At 50.3% G+C, this 27,701-nt stretch overlaps 1 protein-coding gene across 4 annotated transcripts in view; it reads left to right on the forward strand.

Annotated features, from left to right (window-relative positions):
* The first annotated feature begins 1,877 nt into the window (after window positions 1–1,877).
* The window catches only part of SHISA6 (shisa family member 6), a 283,910-nt gene continuing 258,086 nt past the window's right edge, over window positions 1,878–27,701 (forward strand). Inside the window, exons 1-3 of one of the 4 annotated variants that reach the window (XM_065852717.2) lie at window positions 1,878–2,125; window positions 2,216–3,140; window positions 17,649–17,809. In XM_065852717.2, coding sequence (XP_065708789.1) covers window positions 2,464–3,140; window positions 17,649–17,809 — 838 coding nt within the window. In that variant the 5' untranslated portion in view covers window positions 1,878–2,125; window positions 2,216–2,463. Of the gene's footprint in view, window positions 2,126–2,202; window positions 3,141–17,648; window positions 17,810–27,701 lie in introns of those variants that run through there. The other 3 variants (XM_065852716.2, XM_065852718.2, XM_071816302.1) reach the window with 3 other exon arrangements.

The raw sequence follows: 27,701 nt of genomic DNA on the forward strand, positions 1-27,701 counted from the left end.
GATTGCCTTCAGCAGGCAGCCTTGCCCACATGGGAGAGGACGCTGGGTTTTCTCTGGAGTGATAGTTCCCCCCAAGCAGTGCCTCTGCAGGGACCTCCATTCTTGTATAAGTGAGGACGGAGCAGCCTGATGAGGGGAAGACACAGGTCATTACATCCCGATGCCTCCTACATTTTGCAAAGCACCTGCCTTGGAGAAGTAGGGGCAGAGTTTCAAGACAGCCCAGGGCTGAAGATGCTTGCCATGGTGGCTTTGATGAAGCCATGCTGGGGAGCTGGAAGGCCCATAATGACTGGAGATGGCCTCCCAACATTAGCCCAATCTGTTTTTATAATTTTTGATGTAAGGTTTTGGAGGACACCTATAATAGTGGCATCATCTCCAAAGGGAGGACAGATAGGCTGGGTTCAGGAGGTATGTGCATTAAACCAGCTCAAACTCACATCTGGGTGGTGACATGTCACATTCTTCTCAGGCTTGCCTCCTTCTACCTCAGTTTTGAGTTGGGGGTCAGTTACTGCTGAGGCTGGGGGACCCCATGGTGTTGATTTACCAGTGAAACCTGGGCACCTCCATTAAACACAGCACTCCGAGAGCCACTGCAGAGTGGGTCTTCTTAAGGAATGAAGCAATTCATTTCCCTGGGTGTCCTCCAGCATCAGAGCAGCTTCAGATGCCAGGGCTAAAGCTTTCTTTGCCAACCTCACAGTCCGTGGGGTCTCCTAAGACAGTTATAAAATGTCCCCAGCCATCAGCTGTGGGCATTCAAGCCTAGGTAGCTTGAGGAAATGACTGAAAGGTAGAGGGGAGAGGATTTTCAGTGGTGGCTTCCCCTTTTTGTCCAGTGCTGTCTCTCTCCTGAATTCACAACCCTCCCCACTCTCCTGAAAACTGCTTGCTGTAGCTACAGGGCATTGCTTCAGTTCCCAACCATGTGTGTTTCTTTGCTGTGATTCTTCTCTGTCCTCTATGTGTCCTTACAGCTGGCAATACCTTGTATGTCTTCAGGAAATATTTGTAAAGGCTTTAGATTAGTTTGCAAGGGGACACGGGGGAAGCATGAGGACTTTGAGGAAATTCTGTCATGGGGCTCCAGTGGCCCGCAGCAGTGAAACTGTAGGAAGCTTGCCCAAAAACACCGTAAACCAAGCTGTGGTGGCTGTGCCTGGGTCACCGGGTCCAGCAGGCCCAGGGCATTGCTAGCCCATCCCTACGACACTCTGCAGCCACCCTGGAAGGGAACTGGACAGGAACCTTGTGACGAGGGAGCTCTGCTCTTGAGCTACCTGGGACAGACCTGCTTGGACACCCAGGCTCCAAGAACCCCAGGAGCCCACGAATGTCTCTGGGGTACCTGACCTAAACAACTTGTGCACATTTATAGGGCCTGCTCACACATGTCTGTAAGGATCACACCTCACACACACACGTATCACTGCATGTGTCACACTCATACACACCTGTAGGCTCTACATAACCCTCAGACATCCATAGGGACCATATTTCCTGCAAATATCAATCCATAAACTCCTGCACACTTATAGGAACAATACCCAGTGCACACACTATGAGGGATCATACAGACTGCAAATCTACAGCCATCATGTCCCTGTAGGCACTGTTGCCCCATGCACACCTATAGGGACTGAACAGGCAGCTGACCTAATGGGATCGCATCCCCAGTGCATCCCTGTAAGGGCAGGTAAAAGGGACAGAGACCGCTACAGGGACCACAGCCCCGCACATGTCTATCGGCACCACAACCCCATGCACCGCACCTCGCACGCACCAGTGGGGACCACGCCCCCCGCACGCCCCCACAGGGACCCTCCCCGCGCCCCCGCCGGCGGGCAGACCCCGCGGCCCGAGCGCTCCCGGGTAGGGGGGCGGCGGTGGAGCCGGCCCGGCGTGTTCGCGAAGCGGCGCCCCGCGCTCGGTGACGGCGGCCCGGAGTGATGTAAGGAGCGGGCCCGGCAGCGGTGGGCGGGCTTAACCCGGAGCGCCCGGCTCGGCTCCGCTCGGCGCCCGCCCCTGCTCCGCGCCCGGCTCCGCGCCGCTCCGCCCCCGCCAGGAGCGCGGGCAGCCCGCCTGCTCCGCGGCCCCGCTGCAGTCCCGCTCCGGCATGGTAAGGCCGTGGGCGGGGGGCGGGCAGGCGGGGGCGGGCCGGGGGTGCCCGGGGCGCGGAGCTCTCTGACCCTCTCCCCGTCTCTCGCAGCCCCTCGCCGGAGGAGCACCGGCCGGCACGGGACCCCGCCGCCTCCAGCCCGGCTCCGCCGCTCGCTGCGCGCCGGCATGAAGCGCCCGGCGCCGGGCAGCCGCCGCTGAAGAGCCGCGCGGCGGCAGCGGGACCCCCTCCCCGCTCCCCCACTCCATGGGGCAGCGCCGCGGCCGCTGAGCCCCCGCGCCTCCGCCCGCCGCCCCCACCCCGCGCCGCGCCCCGCCGCGCCCCCGCCTCGCCCCGCCATGGGGCCGCGGCACCTGCTGCTGCCGCTGCTCCTGCTCTCCCTGCAGCTCCTGGCCCTGCTGCTGGCCGCGCAGGCGGCCGGGCCCCCCCGCGCCAAGGGCAACCGGACCCAGGGGGCGGCGGCGCCGCGGCGGACCCCCAAGCCGGGCAAGGAGCTCCTGAACCAGACGCTGGCGGGCCCGGCGGCTGCCGCCCCCACGGCGCTGCCCGGGCGCGGAAAGGGCGCGGGGGGCGGCAGGACGCCCTCCGGCGGCGGGGGCGGCAGCGGGGGCTCGGCCCCGGCACACGAGACGTGCTGGGGGTACTACGACGTGAGCGGGCAGTGGGACAAGGAGTTCGAGTGCAACAACAGCCTGACGGGCTTCCGCTACTGCTGCGGCACCTGCTTCTACCGCTTCTGCTGCAACAAGCGCGCCGAGAAGCTCAACCAGAGCCTGTGCCGCAACTACAAGAGCCCGGAGTGGGCCCACCCCACCACCGCCAGCGGCGCGCTGCCCGCCGACGGCAGCAACGGCGCCGACGGGGACGCCAACAAGTACGACCCGGACAAGGACAGCACCAACGCTACCGTCTACATCTCGTGCGGGGCCATCGCCTTCGTGCTTATCGCCGGTGTCTTTGCCAAGGTGGCCTACGACAAGGCGCGGCGCCCGCCCCGGGAGATGAACATACACAGGTGCGATCCTCCCCTTGCTTCCAGGACCCCTTCTGTCTAGGGACACCCTCCTTTCCAAGGTTCCTCCTTTGCACTGCCTCTCCGAGTGCTTCCCCTTTGCACCCTCTATCCAAGGGTTTCCCCATTGCACTACCCATCCAAGGGATCCTCCTTTCAACCACCCACCCAAGGGCTTCCCATGTGTACAGCCTGTCCAAGAGTTGCCCCATTGCATGACCCATCCAAGAATTCCACCTTTGAGCTGGCTGTCCAAGGGTTCCCTTTTTTCACGAACTGTCCAAGGGTTCCCCAGCTGCTCTACCTGTCCAAAGAGTCCCCCTGGGAACAACCTATTCAAGTCTTTATCCTTTGCATTGGTCAACCATGAGTTTCTCCCTTGCAGCACCTGTCCAAGGGTTTCCCCTTTGCAGTGGCTGAGGGCTTCCCTTTTGTGCCATCTGCGCAAATGATCTTTCATTGTGCCACCACTTCAAGGGCCCCCCCCCCCCCAGAACTGCTCATCCAAGGGTTTTCTCCTTTGCAAGGGCTGTCCAAGGGTCCTCTCCTTGCTCCACCTTTCAAGGGATTTTCCCTTTCCACCATCTTTCCAAGGGTTCCCCTTTTGTACTCACTGACCATGGACAACCCACCCCTCAGACCATCCCTCCCGACCCCCTCGCGCTTCCCACCCAGGGACCCCTCCTGCTGCCCTGCTCAGCCCTCCCAGCCCCATGGGACCTCTCCCCCCATCTCCTCTGGGCTCCCCCTCCTCAACGTGGCTCCGGGCAGAGGGTCACAGTCCCTCCTTCAGCACCGACTCCGTGCCCCTCCATGCAGAGTGGCCTCTCTGGGACCCCCCACCCGCCCCGGGGGCAGCAGGGGCGCTCGGGACCCCGTGGGTCCTGCCCTGCCCAGCCAGGGAGAACTTTAACAAGTGTGAAGGAAATTGCAGCCTCCCAGCCGGTGCCTTTCCTTGGTGTTCAGGAAAGCAGTGGTATTGGGGGGTGTTCCTTTTCTTTCCTTTTTTCTTTCTTTATTTTCCCCTTTGAATCCAGAAAACTCAAGCTAGTAGTCTGTCCTTTCCATTTGATACCGTTTTTCTCAGTGGTTTTACACATTGCTGTTTTAACAGCTTTAATAAGAGGAAACACTCTTGAGGTGTCAGAGATAATCCTCTTTAAAAGCAAAAGCTTAGGCTTCCATGACAATTCTTTTAGACAAATGCATGTACTCTCTTGGTTTATACTCATTTTTCGGTGAAAATGTCCACCCAAATGATGTGTACTTGTGTACTTCTTGTGTGCTATGAAGCCAAGAGGTTCCTATGTTCAAATATAAAAATCAGTGAGGAGCTTCTTTATAAGAACAGTTGTGAGCATGAGTAGGACAAGCCCTTATCTTTAGATGTGATGCTTCATAAAAATGATTTTAATTAAGAAATTTTAAAACAATTAGAATTATTGCCCATGTTTTTAGGGCTGAACTTCAATCGCAGTCAAGAGAATCTGAGGGAAGAAATTTTAGCTTTTTACAAAGAGAAAGAGATGAGTGACGCAGTTGTTATTTGTTTGGGGAGATGGGTTTTGTTTAGACTGCTCCCTTTATAAGACTTCACACCCAGGGGTGCTGGTGGGGGTGAGTTACCTACCGGCTCTTCCCTGAGAACAAGAGGTGACGCTGGTTGGCACTTGCTGAGGGTCTGGCCCATGGATCCCACCACAAACCCACCTGCTCCCGCTCTCTGCAAGAAAAGAACTTCACTGTGTTAAAAACATCACAATATCTTTTAGGTCACTTGTGTCTGTAGAGCGAAGGGTCCTGCAAGTAGCTTAGTCAGAAAATAGGCTTTAAAAAGTATTTTCTTAACTAAGGGCTGGTTCCCAAACTCCCCAGATCTTTTAGCTCCAAGCAACTTTTTCTGGGCCTTATCTTCACACTGAATTTTATAATCTGGCCCGGATGCCCAGATGTTACTTTTTCTCCAGCTCCAGAGTGCTACGGGGTTGGATCTTACACCCTTTGAAATCACAGACAGTGTTGCCAGACTTGTCTGAATTATTCCTGATGTTTTCATTTCTTTGATGCTTGCTTTTCTTTATTTAGATAAGTTCTGGTGAAATGATTCACCTGTGTGCAGAAGCATGAATGGCAGATTGAGTGCTTGGAAAGCTCGACTTTCAGAGCATTTTAAGGAGTTGATTGACTTCTATAATATGGTAGCTGGTAAAAGATTATACCTTTCAGAGCTGTGTTACCTGAACTTGATCAGCATTGCATGGTGGTTTAAATATTATGAAGTGTATCTCCAGCAGACGGGGTCTGCATCGATCTGAGGAAAAACGCGACCAGCGCTCTAAGCAGAATGTAAATATGAGGAGTGGAATGGTTTGTCTTTGTCTCTGAAACTGCTGCTGAGTAACAGGGAAGGAGAAAATCAGGATGTAGTCAGATATTACTATCTATTTCAGGTTGTGTCAATTGGACTTAAGTGTAGCATCCAGAATAATTTACAAGTGCATTAAATCTCAGTGTGCATCCCACCAAAACGTCTGGGATGGGGAGAACAACAGTATAAACAAATATTCCTGTAGGCTAGAAACAGCCCGTCGTGAGCAATATCTCACACCCAGGGAAGATGGAGCAAGACTTTCCTACACTTCACCATAAACAAGATCACACTTTAGATTTTATTTCATCATAAATGGTCGGTTAGCTGTGCTGTGTGTAGATGTTATTTCTCTGTTAAATTGTCATCCAGCTTTTACAGAAAATCCTTATTAACTCACTTAGAAAGAACGTTTTCACGGAGGCAGGGTTCATTTTATGTCTTTTGATGGAAAGGAGGGTTTACAAACGCACAGGAGAACGGTGGCTCTCATGTGAAATGAAGGGATGTCTGCACACCAAGATATGCGTGTGCATCTCAGAGCTGGGGATCCGCTCTTGTTCTCAGGCACTTCCACGCACCTTTAAGGCAGAGGCAGCGCTGTGGTCCTGAGCTGAGCAGTGCCAGGAACTGGTGCTTAAGTTCATTTCTAAGAGCAGTAAGTGGAAGTGCTTAGAAAAACAGGAGCTAAAATATATTTTACAGAAACATTTGTAATGCTTTAAACTTAGCTGTTTTTTTCAATGATTATATGGGCTTTCAGCCTGACCCTACATGAATACCTCTTGTCAGCATCTTGCTTTTGAGTTACACAGCTAGAACTAATAAGCTGGGCTCCAGGTAGAAACTGGGGCTGATTTCTGAGCGTTACACCCAGCAGCAGCGTTCTGCCTGCTATTGTTCTCTGACTGCATTTGTGAGAGGGGGTTCTTTTCTTCCCTTTGTCAGGGCTTTTTTTGCTCAAGCGTTTCTTAAGTGGGCAGAGTATTTTCTTTCAGGATGGGAATGAGTTAGGGAATCTGACAGTGAACAAGGAGTATCAGCTGTTTGTTTTCGAAGCTGGGTGTGTTTTTCCATAGCAAGGAGGGGTGACCCAGAATATTCTCTCCCCATGGCTGTGACCCCCATGCTACAGCACATGAATAATTCACTGCTGGTAGTATCACTCCGTGACCCCTGTTTAGCCCTCAGCAACAGTCAGCGCTGCACTGTCTGCCGAGGCAGGAATGCACAGATTGGAATGAACTGTTTGTAGTTTGGGCTGTTACGGACTGTTTGCTGCACGGGCAGCTGGACCGTGACTCGTGAGACGGGGACACGGTGGCAGCGCCAGCCCCGGGGCAGCTCAGCTCGTCTCGTGTAGCTGCTGAGAAGCAGCACCGTGATTTTTCCCAGCAGACGGGCTCTGTGTCCTGCTGAAAGGCCGCCTTCTGTACCCATCCTTGCATGGAGTGTGTCTGAGGAGTATTTTGGCTTTTGAAAGGGAGAAGGGAAATAAGCACCTTCTGCTCAGAGTGTTTCACGTTGCCCAACTCCCGGGGCATCTTTGTTGCTACAAAGAGGAATGGTATTTGTGCTGCTCTTTTCTTTGGGTTCTTCCTTTGCATCCTCTGCTCTGTGAATAATAACTGACTTTTTTTTACAAATGAACATCCTTTTCCCATATAGAGCCCACAGTTAAACTGATCAATCTCTTGCTGTTTTTACTCTGCAGCTCTGAATTTCAACAGAAAACAGGGGCAATGGATCTGTTTGTCCACAGCTCCGGGAAGGCTGCGTGCACTGGTTTTGCATGATGCTAGCTTAAAATAGAGGAGGATTTCTGTTCCTGCAGGCTGCATCTCTCGCAGCCCTCGGGCCCTGGGGAGGGCGGCTGGTTCAGCCCCTCGGCTCACGGTGGAGCTTGTGGAAACTGCCTCTCTAGGCCGGGTTTCTCAAATTGTGCTCACAGCTGGCCTATTCAGTTTTGCTCTCTGCTGGTGTGTGTTCTTGGGCCAAACCATCCGACTTCATCCCTCCCCAGGGCAGGAAGAGAGCGCTACGAACACACACCTGCCCACAGGGACCATGCAGAAGATTGGTTTTCTTGGTCGCTGTCACTGCTTTCTTTCTCTTTCCACTGATCTGGTTTTATGCTTTGCCATTTTATTTTATTATTTATTTTTTACTCCACTCTGTCTCATTCATCTGACTCACGTGCCTTCCATCTGTTCTTTGCCCGGCTTGGTGTTATTTATTCCTGATAGTTTTCGAGTCTGTTCTCTAAAGCGCCCCGTCCCTCTCGTAGCTGCAGAATGGAGCTCCACAAGCACGTGTCTCACTTAAGGTGAAACAGAAGGTGGCACAATTTTGTGGCCTCAGGGAAGTTACTCAGGACTAGTTCTTCTCTTTCAAACCAGTACTGCAGGGTAACTCCAGTGCGGGGAGAAGACCCGGACCTTGTCCAGTTTGCGCGGATGGATTGCCCATTCCCAGCTGGCCAGACCAAGGCAGGATTTGTATCTGTGTGCGCGTACCTGTACAAAAGGTTTCTCCTTTTACTTCACTTACATGTAGTGGGGAAGCTTTAGTCTGAAGCTCTGCTTACTGCATGCTTTGGTAACTGCTTTTTTTGCCATGCTTTCCTCTCTGAATCTATTTTATGAAGAGTCTGGCTTTGCTAACACCACAGAGGTGCTTGGCTGCCACTGGCTGCTTCCAAGTCTTCTCTGTTCATTCTGAACTTCTCCCAGTAAGAAAGCCTGTTCTCAGAAACCGTCCTGCCCTTGCCAAAACATTTCAGTGTCTCTAATTCCCATTTATTTGATATTTTTCTTCTTTCTAATTAACTTTTTCTGTTAGTAACCCTCCATCGTAAGGTGTCAAGGGAATCCAGTCTAGCTCTGAACTTCTGTTTCTTTTAGTTTTGTAAGCTCTTATATCCTTAACTAACAGTTGATCTGTGTGTCTTTGGAGATCAGACATCTTTTAAAACTTCTGTTTCACACAAGAAGATCTGACACTTAGCAGGAAAATGAGATCATGGTTCTTTTTTCTTGCCTTTGCCCTTACTCGCATGGGCAATCTGTATTTCCTTAGATCTGTGTGTGCCGTATTGCATGAAGGTCTCAAATGTCTCATTACCCAGCCTGATAAGCCTGCAATTCTTTCACAATAAATATTTTGCTGTAGTTCAGCTCCTTGTTGCAGTCACAGGGCTCTTCAAGAGAAAGTATCATTTTCTTCAATAAGTTTAGAGTCTCTAATTTGTGCTTACAACACAGGATTTGGTGCAAAATAGATACCTCGTACATGAAACAACTTCTGCGTGCACTCGTGTGTTTTCCCAAGCCCTGCGTGTCCACCAAGCGCTGTTTCAGGCTTTGTGCATGCAGATACCCCAGTGCAAACAATAGCAGCCTAAAAAACTGTACCAGCCGAGCTCTTAGCCTAATTCCTGCAGGCTTTCATGCCTGTCAAATACCTAGCAAGACCTGCTATTTTTATTTTATCTTCTTCCCACGATCAAGACCAGCGCTCAGTTCCTTTTCCGCGCAGCGGCGCTGCCTCCAGACCTCCCCAGCGCTGGCGCTTTGTTTGCTGGGTGGATCACTTTGAGAGGAGCCTCCCTGTCGCTGCCTCAAGCGCGGGGCACGCAGGCGGGTTGGGGGGAGCGGGCGAGGGAGACGCGGCTGCTGCGGAGCCGTGGTGACAGTACAGCAGGTGGCAGCCTGGCCTTGGCTTGCGGGGCTGCGGCACCTCGGGGTGCTGGGACCTGGAGCTGCTGCTTCGCGCCGCTCGCCCGAAATCCTGGTTTAGAAGTGGATCTTGACCCTTTGCTGCTCTGGCCACTCTCTGCGAAGAAACATCGGTTGGAAAGCTTGATTTTAACTTTTTAATTACAGGATCTTTATGTGACAGTTTCTCTCTCTTCTGGACCTGCTGTATAGTTATTCAAAGGAATAGCATTAGTTATTGTGAGTTTAGTGATTGTAGTAAATTCCTTGTGCACATCACGGCATTCAATTTGTGTATTAGTGTTAGATGTATAAAGTACTTGTGTAAGATGTGCACTTTAAGCTCTGCTGGTATTTACTCTTGCTACATAACCTAAACAACCTGTCCCAAAGACGAGAGCTTTACTTTCTAGTTGCTGATTCCACCTCATGTTATAAAGACAGGAGAGATGATGAGCTCACAGCGACAGATTAACTCTTAAACTACTTCTATTTCAGCTGAAATATATTTTCCACATATGTGCGTATAATTATGTCACCTATGTGTTAGTTTTGAGTTCACCAAGAAGAGTGAGTCAGGAAATTGCCAGGCTCATCCTGCCACCATCATCTGGGGTAACAATCTGGTCCTTAGTACGTCTGTAATTAAGCTTTCAGTGATATTTGTCATTAAAGCTGACTAGATGCCAGGAGTTTCACAAATAATTCTTGTAATTGACATCAGGATTTTTCAGAAGGCATCTGACTTTTCCTTGTAGTCCTGAGAAAGGACATTTCTTCACTTCTGCTGGGTGCAGATGCACAAATGCTACTCTCTTGGAAGGGTGTCCTAATGCTTAGTCTTTTTTCTCTTAACTCCATGGGTGCATTAACCTGTTCTTCTATACACACACATATACAGGTGTCCACCACATGCCTGCTCGGGTTACTGTGAAAACCCGTTTCCAGTGTTCCCCCCTCAAAAACCCCTGCTCTGAAGCACCAGCTGCTTTTGTTTCTGGCCACTGCAGAGACCAGTTCTCTCCTTTGCTCACCCGGGGCTCCTGGGTCTCTAGGGTGCTGCTGAGCGCCAGCACTTTCAGAAATGAGCTTTCATGTGGCAGAGCTGCTTCCGTGTGAAGGTGCTGCTGGCCAGGGGGTTTTTTGGTAGCAGCGTCCCTGTGTTCTCTCCATGTATCAGTCTGCAGTGGTGTTTGTGTAATCAGTTAAAGCCCTGTATCTTATGGGGAGAGACTGAGAGAGCTGGGGCCGTTGAGCTGGAGAAGAGAAGCTGAGAGGGATCTGATCAATGGGATCAATATCTCAGGGTGGGTGTCAGAGGGTGGACCAGACTGTTCAGTGGTGCCCAGCGCCAGGATGAGGGGCAACAGGCACAGACTGAAACACAGGAGGCTCCATCTGAACATGAGCAGAAACTTGTTTGCTGGGAGGTGCCAGAGCCTGGCCCAGGCTGCCCAGAGCGGGTGTGGAGTCTCCTTCTCTGAGACATTGAAACCCACCTGGACCCACCTGTGTGATCTGCTCTGTGACCCCGCGTGAGCAGGGCTTGGACTGGGGGATCTGCAGAGGGCCCTTCAGCCCCCACCAGGCTGGGATCCTGTGATTCCCCAGTTAAACCCCATCAGAGCGTGTGACTGAACACGTGCCCTGGGGGTGATGCCAAGGAGGCAGCAGAGATGGGGACAGCAGCTGAAAGGAGGTGGACACTGGTCTTCCTGTCTGCTGTTTCACAGCTCACATAGTAGGGACAACACGGGTGCTCATCCCTCTGCTGGCAGGAGCTGCAGTGTGGGGCCCGTCTGACCCACAGCACAGACCCTGCTGGGTGAAGGGCAGCACGTGGCCCTGGTCAGTGTGTGGAACGTCACAAGGGGTGCAGCAGGGCTGGGGACAGGCACCAGAAAACCCACAGATAATGCACAGCCGTGCTGGTGACTGAAATCCCGCTCCTTGGAGAGACTGTTCCTTCCCGGGGAGCTGGCTCCGTGGTGGATAACTCGCCCCTCTCAGCCTAACTGCCTCTTTCTTTGCGGGTTAGTAGCAGAGCACAGGGGAGTCTTTAACCTCACTCTATTTTTTTAAGGACTTGTAGTGAAATCCTGGCTGTGCTGAAGTTGGTTGGAGCTCTGCCACAAACTCCATCACAGCTATGCTTTTAGCAGGCTTTTAGTTCTGCCAGTTCTGCCCGTTCCATTTGGTCATTCTTTTTCCATTCTTCCCCAAATTCACAGGGACTTTGAACATCCAATTATGTTTTGTGACACCCCATACATGAGGTGTCAAAGAGAGGTGATTTTCAGAAGGCAATTGGTGGATGTTCTGCATGTGTGCAACCTGCAAATAGTCAGCGCTTCCCATCACCTCTCTACTCCAATATTATGTCCCACAGGCCACATTCCGGCCTGTTGGAGCTGTCACCAAAGCTCCCCTTCTTTTCAGTAGAAGGGATCCCTGTGCCCACACTAACACTGTCAATTAGAGCTAAAAAATCTCTTCTCCCTATATTCCCAGGATCTGTGTGTTTTGGGTTGTTTTTTTCTCTCCAGCCCAAGAGCAGAGAGTCATATGGACTGGAGATATCCCCACCAAATACAGCCCATAAAGTCCTTGCCAGTCCTGGGGCACTGACGTGAGTTTTGTGTTTCCACAGACAGGTCCTGAAAAGAACCACCGAATAGCCAGGGATGCATTTATTCAGATGGAGCTTCCTCAGCCCGTGAATGAGGCATAGACAGGGAAGCTGTGGACTCTGGACCCAGCCCTGCCTCCAGCTTTCTCATTGATACGAATCAAATCCTTCCTCCTTTGGGCCGCAGAGCTCTTCAGTGCAAGGGATTTCTGCCCGTGGGTGCAGCAGACAATCAGGTCACCATGACCTGCTGAGGTCAGGACGCTAATGCACTCACAGGGGCTGTGGAAAATGGAAGCGTTTCACAGTGTAGGAAGAGCCACTTACAAAAGTGGACCTGGAGCTCTGTCAGCCTAGGTCTGCTGTCAGTGACACTGCCTAGCCTGAAGAAAACCCTCTGGAGCCAGTGCGTTAGGCTGGGTCTAGAAGGACTGGGATCAGCTCCGTAGTGGCTGTTCTGTCTGCTGTGTTTTGAGCTCCTTTATGGTGCTGGAGGCTGTCCAGTGGGACAGTCTGGTCTGGCTGTATACAGCTGTACAGAATCACAGGGTTGCTGAGGTTGGGGGCACTTCTGGAGGTCAGCCAGTCTGGACTGCAAGCAGGGGCAGCTCCATCAGGCTGCCCAGGACTGTGGCCAGTTATAAATGTCACCGATGATGGACACTCTGTGACCTTCTGGGACACTGTTTCAGTGTTTGAGCACTCTCAGTGTAAAGGAGTTTCTTCTTGTGCTTAAGTGGCACTTCCCATATTTCAGTTTGTGCCCATTGCCTCTTGTTCTGTCACTGGACACCGCTGAGAAGGGCCTGGCTCCATCTGCTTTACACCCTCCTGTCTGTTGTTGAAACACATCGATAAGATCCCCCTGAGCTTTTTGTTCTCGAGGTTGAACAGTCCCAGCTGTCTCAGCCTCTCTCCATATATGAGATGCTCTCAGTTCTTTTGTGACCCTCATGTGGACCCGCTCCATGATGCACACGAGCAGCCCAGCACTGGGCACAGCACTCCAGATGTGTCTCACTAGTGCTACATAGAGAGGAAAGATCACTCCCTTGAACCTGAAAACTCAGTAATGAGGATTTACTTCCCTATTGCACAAAGAAAGCTCCTCTCTTCCCTCCCACATCTCTGTGCTAAGACTGAGAGGTGAACACCCTCCATGTATCTGCTGGACTTCCTACCCTACCTTGTCTTTCTTCAGTTTGTTCTTGTCTATTTCCTCCATTTTATACCATTCTGCTCACTTTCTTGTTCTGTTTCTGTCACTCCCTGCCATTGCCCCTCTCCCAGGTGGCCTTGCCTTCACTCTCTTTGCTCTTTAGCAAAGCCTGTTGATTTTATCTTTCCACATCCAGTGTTGCATGAGACCCTTCCCTGCTGACACACATGGGAGCCGGACCTGCCCTGCTCCGCTTTGGGATGTCCTACCACACAAGACATCAGTAGGTTTTTCTCCCGCGCTGCTAATCCAGCCCTGGTCTCAAACAACATCCCTGATGTCACTATGTCTGTTCTGGGTTTATGTGGAAAGAGGCTTTAGCGTTCTCACATAAATGACGTTAATGAAAAAGCTGTCACAAATCGTTATCTCAGGATACGATTGTGCAGTTACGCAACTCCGGCTGCTCCGTCCGCTGCCACGGGTAACGCGTTCCAGCGAGGCAGGTTTGTTTTCCTGAGATAAGAGATGTGTCGTCATAGAAAGATTTCGGAAGTGCCTCATCGCCTCGCGCAGGTGTTGAGGATGCTGCTGACATCCGTGAGACTAATTGTGCCCAAATGGCTGCACACACAAGACCCAAATATTTCAGGTGACTCTATTTCTCTATTATTACTGAAGCTTTTGCAGTGGACAGTTAGACAGTTGTACCCAAGAGATTTACACCGACCAAATCCTTCCTCAGTTAAGAGTGACTGACCTTCCAGCAGCCTAGGACTCAGCCCTCTGTGCTCTATGGAAATAAACTGGATCACACACAACAATGTGATTGAATTGGCAAGGAACTAACCAGGTTGATCCAAGTTTGACTTTCTCCTCCACCTCTGCTGGTGCTGAACAGTCTTTTTTCCTCTCCGCAGACAATAAAGAAGAGGACAAAGAGTGAGCGCTCAGGACGCACAGTTGGGTGTGTTTAGGGCATAAGAAGATTACACCTTCAGCGCTGCTGAGCTCAGTCCCATGCACTCACGAGTTAGGTCCGCTTTTGATAGTTATGTTCAATATATACCATGTATAGTCTGACATGGCAGATGTCGCTTTCCTGACTATCACCTATGATTTCTACAGCTCATCTGGGAGCACCGGTCTCCTCCCTTCCATGGGGCTGGCAGGCAACTGGAGATCACGTCCTTGTGATGTTGTGACCAACAGCTAACCCAGAGAAAAGCTTTTGTTGTTATTCCTTCAGGATGCAAAACAAAGAAGGGATTAAAATTGTTCTTATCACCTGAACCGTATTTTGTTTGTGGTAAGGATCAGTGAGTTCAGGTCCTGTCTGTAACCAAGGGACAGAGAAACTGTTCACAAACTGAAACGTTATCCTGGAGTTTTTGTCCTCGTGGAGGGCAGCGGGCTCAGGGTTTGGTTTTGGGTAGATAATGACTGAGAGGATGAGGCACTTCCCACTGTGTCCAGTCGTTCCAGAGTATAATCACTTTAATTGCCTCAATTATTTTTAGTGAATGGAGGCAATTGTCCATCCAAAAGGTCGGGAAGTTCTGTTCTTAGGACTATATCACACCCCTTTCAGAGAGTAATAATAGTAGGAGAAAGGATAAGAGTATCAGGAGAAACAAAGTGACCTGCAGTGTAGGGTGGTCCTAGACTCAGAATCTAGCAGAATTTAGGTTGGAAGGGACCTCTGAATGTCCCTCGTCTTGCCATCTGCTTAAAGCAAGACCAACTTCAGTGGCAGAGGAGGTTGTTTGGGACCTTACCCAGCTGAATTTGAAGACCTCCAAGGAAGGAGACCCCTGGGCCTCTCTGGGTCCCTGTTTCAGTGTTTTGCTATCACACCATGACTTTTTTTTTCTTTTTTAACAGGTGGAATTGCCTTTATCACAGCATCTTTGCCTTATCTCTGTGTCCTTTGCAAGTCCCCATTAGTGGGACATAGGACCTCTCCTAGTATCTCTTTGTCAGCTTAAAAACTCAGCTTTGGGTTGGACTGGTTTGTACTCTTCCGTTTCCATCCCACCAGCACCTCCAGCTCCGCTTCCTCATCTTTGAGTTCCTTATGTTCCTCTGTCCCGCATCCCAGCGCACACCATCCCCAACCTGAGCTCTCCTGCCCAGCTGTCTCTGTTATATTCATCTAAGCAGTATATGGTGTTTTAGTGTTATCCACGCTGTCATCTTCCTCTGTGCTCTGAGTGATTGCACTTTTGACACTAAAAGTGTCTTCAACAAGTGTTCAAAATGAGCCCAAGCCGCTATGGGCTAGTAAATAATGGTCCTAATACAATCTCTGTGATTGAAAAATGACTCTTAGCATTCCTGTACTGCAGATACCATTAAATGGTCGCCTAATGCTTAATATATCTTGGAGATATGTACTGAGGGCTCAGTTCTGCCAACCTGCTGTCTTGAGAAAATGTGTTGTGTCCAGCGGGATGTACCGGATGCTGGTGCCAAGTAGATAAACCTCATTAGCTTCCCACGTCCTCCTCAATCAGCCAGATCTATAATGCGGTGGGGAGGTATTTGCCTAGAAAAGCCATCAGGGTCGCCAGTGGTTGAACGAATATTCTGCTCAGGAGGAACCGAGCGGTGTCGCACAGGGCAGGGACCTCAGGGTCCTTTTTCTGCCACTTGTGCTCTGTACAACCTCAGGCAAGGGCCGCATTTCAGGCATGGCCTGTGAGTTGGTGTCCAGTGTGAGATACCTCAGGCGTGATGGTAAAAAATGGTGAGCACCCACATATCTGTGTCAGTCAATGGGAATTCAGCATCTTGTGGAGAACACCAAATACCAGTTCCTCTTCTTCAGCCAGGAATGACCGTAGGGGGTAACAAAAGGAGCCCTGACTTGGGGCAGGGTTGAGTATCTCTTATTGCTGCCACCTTCGTCACTCTCTGATCCTATCTTAGCACAAAAAAAATATTAAAAAAATCTCTCCTTTCATGTCCCTGCCTGTGACAAGCCCTTTACGCCATACGTGTCAGTGTCTGTGCACATATATATGTCATATGATAGATTATAGCCTCTATGCCTACTCTTTCTACAAACAATAAGCAGTCAAAGAAGGTTAAAAATATTCTGTACAAGGTGATTGTGAACTGATGTAATCCTCTTAATGACCTCATTAATGACCTCATTAATGTTTACAGATATATAAAGGGTGAGCGTCAGGAGGATGGAGCCAGGCTCTTCTCGGTGACAACCAATGATAGGACAAGGGGCAATGGGTACAAACTGGAACACAGGAGGTTCCACTTAATTGTTCCCGGTGAGGGTGGCCAAGCCTGGCCCAGGCTGCCCAGGGAGGTTGTGGAGTCTCCTTCTCTGCAGACATTCAAACCCACCTGGACACCTTCCTGTGGAACCTCAGCTGGGTGTTCCTGCTCCATGGGGGGATTGCACTGGGTGAGCTTTCCAGGTCCCTTCCAACCCCTGACATTCTGGGATTCTGTGATTCTTCTGGAGCCTCTTCCAAGAGTTTCTTTTGTAGAACACATTGGTGTTGCAATTCATTATGCGCAGGGATAGCAGTCTGTAGAGGAAATTATTTGGAATATGGAATGAACTCAGGTCCCAAACTATTTCTCTGAGGAAAGACCAAATATATAGTGCTTAAAGAATGCTAGTAGATATGAGCAACACCAGCATCATTCTCATCACTTTGGTACCCAAGGTACCCAATATTCCCTCTGCCAAGAGAAAAGAACCTTTCAAACTATATTCTTTAAACCACCACTGTCCTTTATAATCCACACAAGCCACCCCCTTTCCTCCTTTTCCTGTGGCTCAGGTAGAGCTCGTGGCTGCACCAAGAAAATCAGTGCATTTCACGCTATCATTGTGCCACTGTGTTCACAGAGGAAAATGTCTTTGAGTATCCACTTATCCAAGGGGAAAACATTGGATAGAGCTGAACTGTGTGACATTTCTTTTGCTTGGGGAATAGCAGAGAGACCTCAGCACCATTTAAGAAACCCCTAATGGACCAAAAGCTGAGTGGCTGTGTTGACATTAACCCATGAAAACTGTTTAATGGTTTTCTTCTGGAGTGCTGGTTCTCCTTTAGGAATCCCACTCCCACCTCTGTTGTGTATTGAGCTTCTCGCACAAACCCCAAGGATTTAAGGAGTGTGGGGACCAGATTGCTGTTTTGATTCAATCTTAAAGAAGTTTGGCTTGAGCAGGGTGGTTTTGGTGTAAAACTGGGTAAATAGAAGATCACAGTGCCCAAGACGTGAGGCTCTGGCATGTTCACAGCGGCTCTGTCTGAAGGCAGTGCTTTGTGCTACTGAGAACAGTTGGTCTGTGCTGCCCCTGGCCGCAAGGAAAACGATGGAGAGAAAGCATAACCCTGGGGTGAAGTGAATTAGCGCAATCATATGATAAACTAAACAATAGCCAGGCGAACCTATAAATATAGGCAGCAGACACACAAAAAGAAACTGAGCTTTTAAGCCGTATATTTTTTGGTTTGTTATTGTTGCCTTTTTTTTTCCTGTTTATAGTAAAAATCCAACTACTGCCGAATTCACACAGCGACCGTGGAAGTGGAAATATCGAATGCCATTCTAGCTACTGTGTGAAAATATGTTTTGTTCCCTCTTTCTCTCTCCGCAGGGCTCTGGCTGACATCCTAAGACAGCAGGGACCAATCCCAATAGCACACTGTGAAAGAGAGACTATCTCGGCCATAGATACCTCCCCCAAAGAAAACACCCCAGTCAGGACATCTTCCAAAAACCACTACACCCCTGTGCGCACCTCCAAAAGTAACCCAGGTAAGTGCTGCTTTCCTGCTCGCTCCTCAGGGATGGCCCGGCAGTTAGAAATCAGCAGAACGTCACACTTGACAACAGTGGATTTTGTAGATCTAAAATTAGGATAATAAAAAATGGCTTTAAAAGGCAATGAGATAGTGCAGGGATCAGTGTTGATGATTCTTTGAGGTTTTCGCAGTAGCTGTTGTCTCCAGGCGTTGTAAAAATTCGGAATCAGTGAGGTATAAATTCAGCTTATACCAAAATGCTTGCGTTAAGCTTAGAACCCTGTGTATTTCCAACAAAACACACGTGCTATAAAGCATAATCGGGCCCTCTGCACACAGCAGCTGAGAAGAAAGAAACCCACGTAATTGGGGACACTTTATTTATTCAGGTGAGCTGTGTGCATGTGCTGAGAGGACAATGTGGAAGGTGACCTAGAGAGCATCCCGGGAGCGTCAAGGCCCTGGCCCGAGGTTCTCCAGGACCATTGGCCTGGGAATTGGGACACACATTTATTTATGCTTTTTCTGGCTTCTGTTGGCTGGGTGAATTTGGTCAAATCATTTGCCTACTTTTTGCCTTGATTTGCCCGAAGGCGTGTGGATGCCATCCTCTTAGTTAAACGTGTTGTTGTAATTTATGTAACGCTTCAGTGCTGATAATTGTACAAGCCGCGTCTCGATGGTTGCTGGCCACCTTTGTTGAGTGGGACTTGCCATCTCAGTCACAACTGGATGTGGTGCCTCAAAGAGATGCCCTCATTCAGTCACAAGCTGTTCAGCTTCATGTCCGAGTTTCTGGGTGGCATTTCCTGACCTGTGTCACCCGGCAATCAGGGAAGGTTTTGCTAACGGTCCCTGCTGGGGAAGCTTCTGACTGAAGCCAGCGGGAGCTCCGGGCGCCCCACGACCCGCAGGCTGGACGTGCTCTGCTCTCTGTGGAAAGGGCCCGTGACCGAGGGCAGTGACTGTTCAGTTCCTGTCGCATCCTTGTGGTGACCATTAGAAGGGTTTTGCTGTAATGTGCGTCACCCTGTGGAAACAGTGCTGGGTGACCATGTTCTCTGTGTTCTCTGGGGCCTCCACTGCTACTGGGAACGAAATAATTTCCCTGAGAACTAAAGGATTTCTTTGCTCTCCAGTTTTCACTCAGAGGCTGGTGAACCCTGTGATTTTGTAAGCCAGAGAGTTACACCTGTGAAATAAAACTTCAGGCTGGAGAACAGTTCGTGAGATGAGTTGTGGAAAAGGAAGGTGCTTTTGCACATCTAGGGCTTGGGACTGGCTCTTGAGAGGATACGTCATTCTGCCCCAGCATAGACACACAAGAAGTAAGGGTTTATGACCAGTGAACAGGTATTGACACCGCCAGAGAACAACTCTGACATAAGCCTTACGATGAGATTAATCCGTTTCTGAAGACAGCCCATCTCTTCCCGTTGGTTAGTTGGGGCAGGCAAATCCTGAATGAAGATGCAGAAGAAATTCTTTGCTTGCAGCAGAAGAGACCAGCCAGGTACTAGAAGTCTGAATTAGGTGTCATGTTGAGGCACTGCGAGTCTGAGAAAATGCAAACGGGAAGGGTTGAGTGGGGAATTGCTAATTGCAGAATTCTTCTCTGGTGTCTGTTGGTAGCTCATGGCTCTAATGGACATCTTTTAGACTTACTGCTGCATTAGTGGGGCACACGAGGGTACAAGGACCAGAGCACTGGTATCGTGAGTGGGGTGTTAGTACAAGTGGTGACACCACAAAGTGACAGCACCTGGAAGGGAGTCGACCTTGGTCCTTGCTGAGGGCTGGGACATGAGAAGAGTGAGGCGGAATGGCTGGGAAGGAAAAGGCACGATGTTAAAGATGATAGTCTGTTTGTTCAGCCTCTGCTTGTCTGTGTATTTGCTTGTATCCTGTGGAGGAGAAAAACCATTACGCTTCAACAGGGCTGAAGCAGGCGAGCCATGGGTCATAGGAGCCCAGTGAGAGAAGCTGTTTGCAAACCCAGCTATGGAGCATAGAACCATAGAATGTCCTGAGCTGGAAGGGACCCCCAGGGATCACGGAGTCCAACTCCTGTCCCTGCACAGGACACCCCACAGGTCACACCGTGTGTCTGAGGACGTTGTCCAGTTTCTCCTTGAACACTGTCAGGTTGGGGCTGTGACACCTCCCTGGGAGCCTGTTCAGTGTCCAGCACCTCTGGGTGAAGAACCTTTTCCTCATGTCCCACTGACCCTCCCTGGCACATCTTCTGCCATTCCCTGGGTTCTGTCACTGTCACAGAGAGAAGAGCTCAGCCCTGCCCCTCCTGCTCCTGCTGAGGAACCTGCAGCCCCATGAGCTCTGCCCTCAGTCTCCTCCAGGCTGAACAAACCCAGGCACTTCAGCCGCTCCTTACACAGTTTCCCTTCCAAACCCTTCACCAAGTTCATGTCCCTCCTCTGGACACTCTCCAGTAGCTTTATCTCCTTTTCTCCTGTGTCCCCAGCCCTGCACACAGTGAATGCTCCAGGTGAGGCCGCCCCAGCACAGGGCAGAGCAGGACAATCCCCTCCCTGCTCGGCTGGCTGTGCTGTGCTGGATGCACCAGGACACGGGGCCCTCTTGGCTCCAGGGACACTGTTGGCTCATGTTCAACTTGCCACTGACCAGAACCCCCAGAGCTCTCCATGGAGCTGCTCTCCAGCATCTCGTCCCCCAGTCTGTCTGTACAGCCAGGGTTGCCGTGTCCCAGGTCCAAAATCCAGCACTTGCTCTTGTTAAACATCACGTGGCTGGTGATTGCCCAGTTCTCCAGTTTCTGCAGATCCCTCAGGCAGAGACACTTGACCCCCAGCAGGGGCTCCCAGAGGCACTGGCAGCTGTGGGCTGGTTGGTCACTTCTGCCGCGGGGCAGCCAGTTGGACCGAATGTCACACCAGGCCCTTGCCAAAGCTGGGAAGGGAAAACTTGCTCTTGTAGCTTGCCCGAAAGAACTTGTTCCTGGCTCTGTTGTGTCCGTTATTAACATGTCCTCATCTATCATATGAGACAGAAAGCTAATCACTTAAAAAAGATCACGAGCTCATAAAAGAGCTATACAGCTAATGTTTTGCAGAATAGGGCAATGCTCCGTTGTAACTATAGTCTGTCACTCAGCTAATCTTCAGATTATTGCGGTAATCAGGAAATTGTATAAGTGAATGCTGAATCCTTTTAGATTGGGAGGGAAGTAAAAGTTGGAAAAGGAGAATGAGTTATAGCACGTTAAAATAGAATAAAGCTGGCAAGCCCCAGTGTGGAAGTGGAAGAGGAATCACCATCAATACTTGCTTTTTGGGGAGGAGGGGAAGAAAAGAAATAAAAAGAGGGGAATGGGGACAGCTGGGTGAAAATAATAGCGGCAGGAATATGTAGGAGCAAGTTGCAGGCAAAGAGCTGCTCACTGGTGCTGCAAATTGCCTTGAAAAGACCACAGCTGTAGGGTTTTGCTGTTTTGATCTGAAAAGCATCAGGTCTGCTGGCTGTGGTTTGTCTCAGGACTCCAGAGTCTGGGAGGTTAAGCAACCAGAAAGTACTATAGCTGTTACACACAGGCTGAAATTGAGTTTTCTATTTGTTTTACTTGAAACTTTTGTTTCCAAACTTATAACTAGAAGGGTGCCCTTAAGTCTTGCTAAATAAACCATAGCTTCATTTTTCCATTAGGCTTGTTTGGTGCCGGTGAACAAAATGATTGTGGGTGACAGTGACAAATGGAGGTGTTCTGAGTCGGAGGCAGCAGAGTCCGAACAGAGCAGTGTGTGCAGGTGCTGCTGAGGACACGTCTGCAGCACTGGACTTGCCGGGTGGTGCATGGTGTGTCCTGATGGAGAGATGAGTCCATGGCCCGCGTGCTCCTGCAAGCACTCGGGCAGCCCTCAGATGGTCGCAGAAGATGGGAAGATGCGGCTTGCTCGGGCAGTGCACCGGGCCATGGGCACCGTCTCCAGCTGTCGCAGGTGCCCCAGGGAGAGTTCAGGATCAAGGCAAAGTCCCTGGTGTGCTTGCCCGGGCACTTCCCCGGAGGTGCTCTCAGAACTCTCTGAGCCCTGCAGTGGGACGGGAGGGCCTGCTGTTTGGTTTAGTCTGTGTTTTTCTGTCGAGGTTTGAGATGGAAGAACTCAGGTCTAACTTATTTAAGGGAAAAAGAGAAGTAGGTCTCTCTGTCCCAGACATGGAGACAATTGTCATTGCTCAGATGAGAGAGTTGGTTTCAAGAAGCGTTCACCCTGCTGCTTAACAACAGCCACCTTTCCCAGGTGGTGGGGGAGCTGGCTGTTTATCAGAAGCAGAATGCATTTCCCAAGTGTCTGAAGAGCATCTCTCCAGAGGGTTTTGCCACTTTTGCTTTCCTCTGAGAATCAAGCTCTTTTGCAATGTCAGGGGATAGTTCACCCCCCCTTCCACCCGCCCTCACTTCCACTGACGTTTCAGCTCATCGCTCTTAGGCAGCGCTGCTGGTTTGGTGGTGGGAGGCTCTGCGCAGGTAGGAGAAGCTGAAAGCTGTGCCTACAGATTGCTTGGGTCAGAGGACACCACTCCAGCTGTGCACCACCTCATTAGTATGAGCTACAGCATGCTCTGTAGCCAGGAACGGTCCTCCAGCCCACACAGACCTCTTGTTAGTTCAGTGCTTGGTATCGTAACAGGTAGAATATGATGAATCTGAGATTACAGGAAATCCATCTCATCTAGTTATCTATTGGCATTTTTAATGTCTCTATCACAGTAGCACCTTTAGGGGTATTGGAATGAAAACTCTAGCAATATTTCCCTTGTCTTTTCTCCTTGGCCACATTATCCATCCTGACATCTGCTGTGAAGGTCAGTGCCATTCATTTGCTCAGTGGATGGCCAGCAAACATAGACAAGAACGAGCACAGATGGGAGAAAGGTCAATAGTTCCTGTGGGCTGTGGGCTTGGAAAACATCACACAGAAGCAGCAATGTGCTCCCATAGAGGAAGGTGCTGCATTTGGCACAAGAGACAGAGTTTGAGCTGGAGGCAGTCCTGCAACGTCCACAGTCAACTGATGTGTCAGAAAAGATGAGGGCAGTCCCTGTGACGGTGATGCTGATGGACATTAGCATTAGTGGAAAAATTAAGACTGGATTCTTGACTCAGATGGCCATCTCCAATATCATCCTTGGATATCTGAAGGCCTTCTAGATCTCAGATGCAAGTGGCTGGTTTGCTTTTCTCAAAATGTGGCTGAGCAAGGCATCTGCACCATTCAGTCCCCACAGAAATTGTCAGATGTGAGTTTTCTGACCGCCTTGGTGACAGAGGGACAGCCAGCTCAGGACTAGCAGTCGTGCAGGGAGCCGTTTCATTACTGTTGTACAGACACCAGACCATAAAAGACTCCAAGTCAGAATTGGAAACAGATCTTTGGCTGGTGGGAATCAGTGTTGTACTGTCACAGCGATGGGACATGGGATTGATTTGGGTAAATCCTGATGGGTCAGGGAGGTTTGTGTCCCAGACTCACAGCTGGTACAAATCTCTGGTGCTCCAGGACATTGCATGGTCTAAATTGAGCCTTTATTCGCTCAGTCTCATTCTAACTCTTCCACAGTGGCTTTTCTTCAACAACTGACCTTGATAGTATTGCCAACCTGTAAGAGAAGGGATACTCAGGACCATTAGACGGATGTGGGAAGGTATGTGAGAGGAGAATGTCTCCAAATATGTTCAGGACAAGGATGTCCTTCCTGCCGCCGTGGAATGCTGTCAGCAGTGAAGGGTCCCCAGATGTCACCTACTCGAGCATGAGGCAGGTGGGAAAACTCTGTGCCTGGAATTGTGCAGTTTCTGACTGCTGCCAGGATCAGGAGGCTCTAAGAGCAGGGACAAGACTCTTTCATTGTACTTGTTGGAGGAAAGGCTCTGGCCTAGTTTTTTGTTCTTTTGGCCTTTTAATTCTCAGAATATCAAATCGACGGACCAACAGAATACGCCAGTCCTGAAACCAGCTCCAGATGTGCCAGCAAGGAGCTGACCATACACCGAGATAATTTTCCAGTGTGAAAAATCTTCTGCTGTTCACCTGCACTAGGGACAGGGGCACCTGCAGGTGTGAAGAACATCTCATTGACAGGATTACCACTTCTCATGCAGCAAACAACACCAGCGAGCGCTCTGATTAGCCTGATATATCTGGGGAAGGCTTTTAATAAGCCGTTTGAGTCAGGATGTTCCAGAGATGTACGTATTCAAAGTGCTGTTTTCAGCACTGCCTTCCACCCAGAGGCGTATTCTGAGCTTGTTCTGAATGTGAAGAAATGCAGGAGAGGCCTTTAATCTTTATGGAAGTTGTAGCTAACGTCTCTAGCCAAATATAGGCAGAGCATCATGGGGAGGACTTGCATCCTAATCAGTGCATGGGGAGGAGATCGCAGCACCTGGCCCTGCTCTCCCTGGGCTGCGGGCTCAGCTCTGGCCCTTTCCCAGAGCCCAGGGGGATCCCAGGCTGCTGGCTTTTCAGATTTCCTCCAGGTTATATATGGCTTGACCCCATCCATCCTTCTCCCGTTCCCCTCTCTCCTTTCCTCCAGGTCTCCAGCTGGCCTCTGCTTCAAATCACTTCCCTTATTCATTCATTGAATTCTCCAGCTTCTCCCCCAAATCCCCAGCAACTATTTGAATTAATTTACCAAGGATCAGTGTAGAAATGTATGTCGAAGGCGTTCAAATTCCCTGCTGCTTCACAGTTTGTGTTGTCATTTACAGCTGTTCAGGGGAATACAAAGCAGGTGTAAAATGATCCCCCAGTCCCCGCAGTAGCATTTTACAGCCCCTGTGCTCTGTTGTAAGAAACTAGTTAAGGTGCAGGCGGGTGAAGAATTAGGGAAACCACTTGGAAAACACCCAGAGAGTTCCAGGAACAGGGTTTTTCTTTTCTCCGTGATCCTGTTGCCTTTCGCTGACATTTGAAAAGAAAGAAACAAGACCAGCTTTGCAACCTCTAGAATCTGTAGAAGATAAGACAATTCAGTGCCACTTCATCTGCCTTTTCCTCCAAGCACACCGCTGTTACAGTGAGCCCCAACGCTTCCCACAGCTTTCCCTCCCAGGAAAATCCCAAATGGGTTAATATGTTTTCTGAGCCAGCAGCAAATGTCAGATTTTTCTGTTTCAGAACACATAGAGGATTAGAGTTACTTGGCGTCCTTGTGTTCAAAATACCATTGCTGAAAAGGGAGGTGGGTCCAACCGAGAGTGGGGCCGGGTGGATGCTGCTGGAATTGTGCAGGGTGGCTGGGGCAGGACACGAGCTGCTGTCTTTGGTGCGAAGGATCCGGGTTCCTCACTTATGCAGAACCTAAGTCAGGCTGTACAGTGTTAGATATCATAGATATTCACTCACCCCTAGTACTGGACCAGCCGATGCCCTTTAAAGCCCTCTCTGTGGGGCGTTGCCAGTCGCTGTTCTACAGGAATTACTGGAGAGTGTCCAGCGGTGGCTACAAAGATGCTGAGGGGTCTGGAGCATTTTTCTTGTGAGGAGACACAGAGAGCTGGGGCTGTTCAGCTGGAGAAGAAAGCTGAGAGGGATCTGATCAATGGATCAATATCTCAGGGTGGGTGTCAGAGGATGGACCAGACTCTGTTCAGTGGTGCCCAACGCCAGGGTGAGGGGCAACGGGCACAGACTGAAACACAGGAGGCTCCATCTGAACATGAGGAGAAACTTGTTTGCTGGGAGGTGCCAGAGCCTGGCCCAGGCTGCCCAGGGCGGGTGTGGAGTCTCCTTCTCTGAGACATTGAAACCCGCCTGGACCCACCTGTGTGATCTGCTCTGTGACCCTGCGTGAGCAGGGCTTGGACTGGGGATCTGCAGAGGTCCCTTCAGCCCCACCAGTCTGGGACTCTGTGGTATGGTGCTGCAGTGTGTGCTTTAGTCCTTCTCGGAATGCACAGGGACAATTCCTCCTGCACCTTCACATGGGCACAGACGTGACTCTTCAATCCTGCATCCTAACAGCAAGCAGGATGGGTTGGAAAGTCAGGTGAATGAGCTACAAAGCAATTGCCCTGGTTCCAAATGGATCTTTTTAACCGCTAAACATTTCTTTGCTTATCCTTTCCTAATCTTACCATTTTGGATATCCAGCCTCCCTCTTGTGTTGCTCCCAGAGGTTTAGGACCCGGTGCTGTGAGGATATTCAGTTGTGAGCAGCTTAACCTGCGCTGCTCAGTACTGGTGACAAGCACGGCCCGTGGGCCCCGCGCAGCCTCCAGCCCGGCGAGACTGGGGCTGCACCTACTTCTGCTGCCAGTTATTGATTTATTCTGGTCTCCCTGGTGCTTTACTGAGCTGTTGAGTTTTAGGATAATCTGTGAAAAGGGAACCTGTGGGAAAACTATGCCCCGCTAACGAGACACACGAGACAACAAAATATCCCCGCTGCAAATATATTTACGGGTGAACTTACTGGAGAATGAAAAGCAACAATATTTGCAACAGTTTCTTTTGTCTCATGTCCAAATATCTCCCATGATTGATGTCAGGGTTGTATGTGGCAAAACAGGGAACAAGTGAAAAATTTGATTAAAAAAAAAAAAAAAAAAGAAGAAGAAGTCTGACTATTGTAGGGAAGGAAATGGGTAGGTGGAAAATGCGTGCATATACACTTGTATAATGTCTTGATACTTACATGAGCCTTATAGCCACAACTGAGTAGCAACATGCAGAGCTACAGGATAAATATCAGGTGCCCGCTAAAAGTGTTTTGGTGGAATTTAGCATTCATTGGACAGAGTGCAGTCCCAGAGCCACAAGGCCGGGCACGGCAGCGCTTATCATCCACAGCGATATCTAGAAACTGGAGGTTACTATGGTAACAGCATTTTTTTTTAAGAGAGACTAATGCAAGTTGTGAGCAGGAGAGAGGATTAAGCATATAGATTTGCTTTGAAACAAAGCTTCACAGTGAAACTCAGCCTGCTGCAAACAATACAACAAAACATATGGAGGGGGTGGAAATGAACTGAAGCGAGCTTTTCTGGCATCGGGCCTCCTTCCCAGAATCAGGCTGTGATATTTGTAATGGTCTCTGGGTTTAAGAGCAAATCCAGGGCTGGTGGGATTGTGGGGTCCCAGGATGTGGGGCTGATGGACGCAGGAGAGTGACAGTAACACTCAGCAGGAGCAGTGAGGAGTTTCGGAGGATGGAGGCTGTGTGTGTGGGGGAGGTCCAACCCGATACATTTGGATGCTTTCCCAGTTCTGGAATCTGTACAGCTGGATTGAGAATGGCAAAAAAATATTGTTCTCAAAACATAAAAAGCAGAGATGGAAACAGTTTTGGAGCATAACACCTAAGGGGAGAGGCCAGCTCATGGCCTCGTCTCGTGATGCTCACACAAGGTCTGCGTTGGGGGTGACGAGAAGGAACGGTGTTTACTCCAGATGGCTCCCCTCACCCTGTGCCCTGTCCTCCCCTCCAGATCTGGGAAGGGACTGGGAGCAGAGGGCTGTCACAGCAGGTGGCACAGGTGTGCTGGAGAACTGGGGGTGCTCTGTGAAAGGGCAGGACCGGGAGATGCTCCTTTCACAGAATCACAGAACCACTGTGCTGAAGGGACCTCTGCAGATCCCCCAGTCCAAGCCCTGCTCACGCAGGGTCACAGAGCAGATCACACAGGTGGGTCCAGGCGGGTTCGAATGTCTCAGAGAAGGAGACTCCACACCCGCTCTGGGCAGCCTGGGCCAGGGCTCGGGAACCCTCAAAGAAGTTTCTCCTCAGTTTCTCTTCCATGGAGAGCGCTGGGTGTCTGAGCTGAAGGTGTTGCCAGCTCAGCGCTCACCAGCTGCCCAGGCTCAGGTCCTCTGGGAGCACCTGGAAAACAGGCCTGGGGGTTTGGGGGGAGGCAGCACAAGCTC

The sequence above is a fragment of the Patagioenas fasciata genome, chromosome 18 (assembly GCF_037038585.1).
Source record: "Patagioenas fasciata isolate bPatFas1 chromosome 18, bPatFas1.hap1, whole genome shotgun sequence".
In the NCBI taxonomy this organism is placed as follows: Eukaryota; Metazoa; Chordata; class Aves; order Columbiformes; family Columbidae; genus Patagioenas; species Patagioenas fasciata.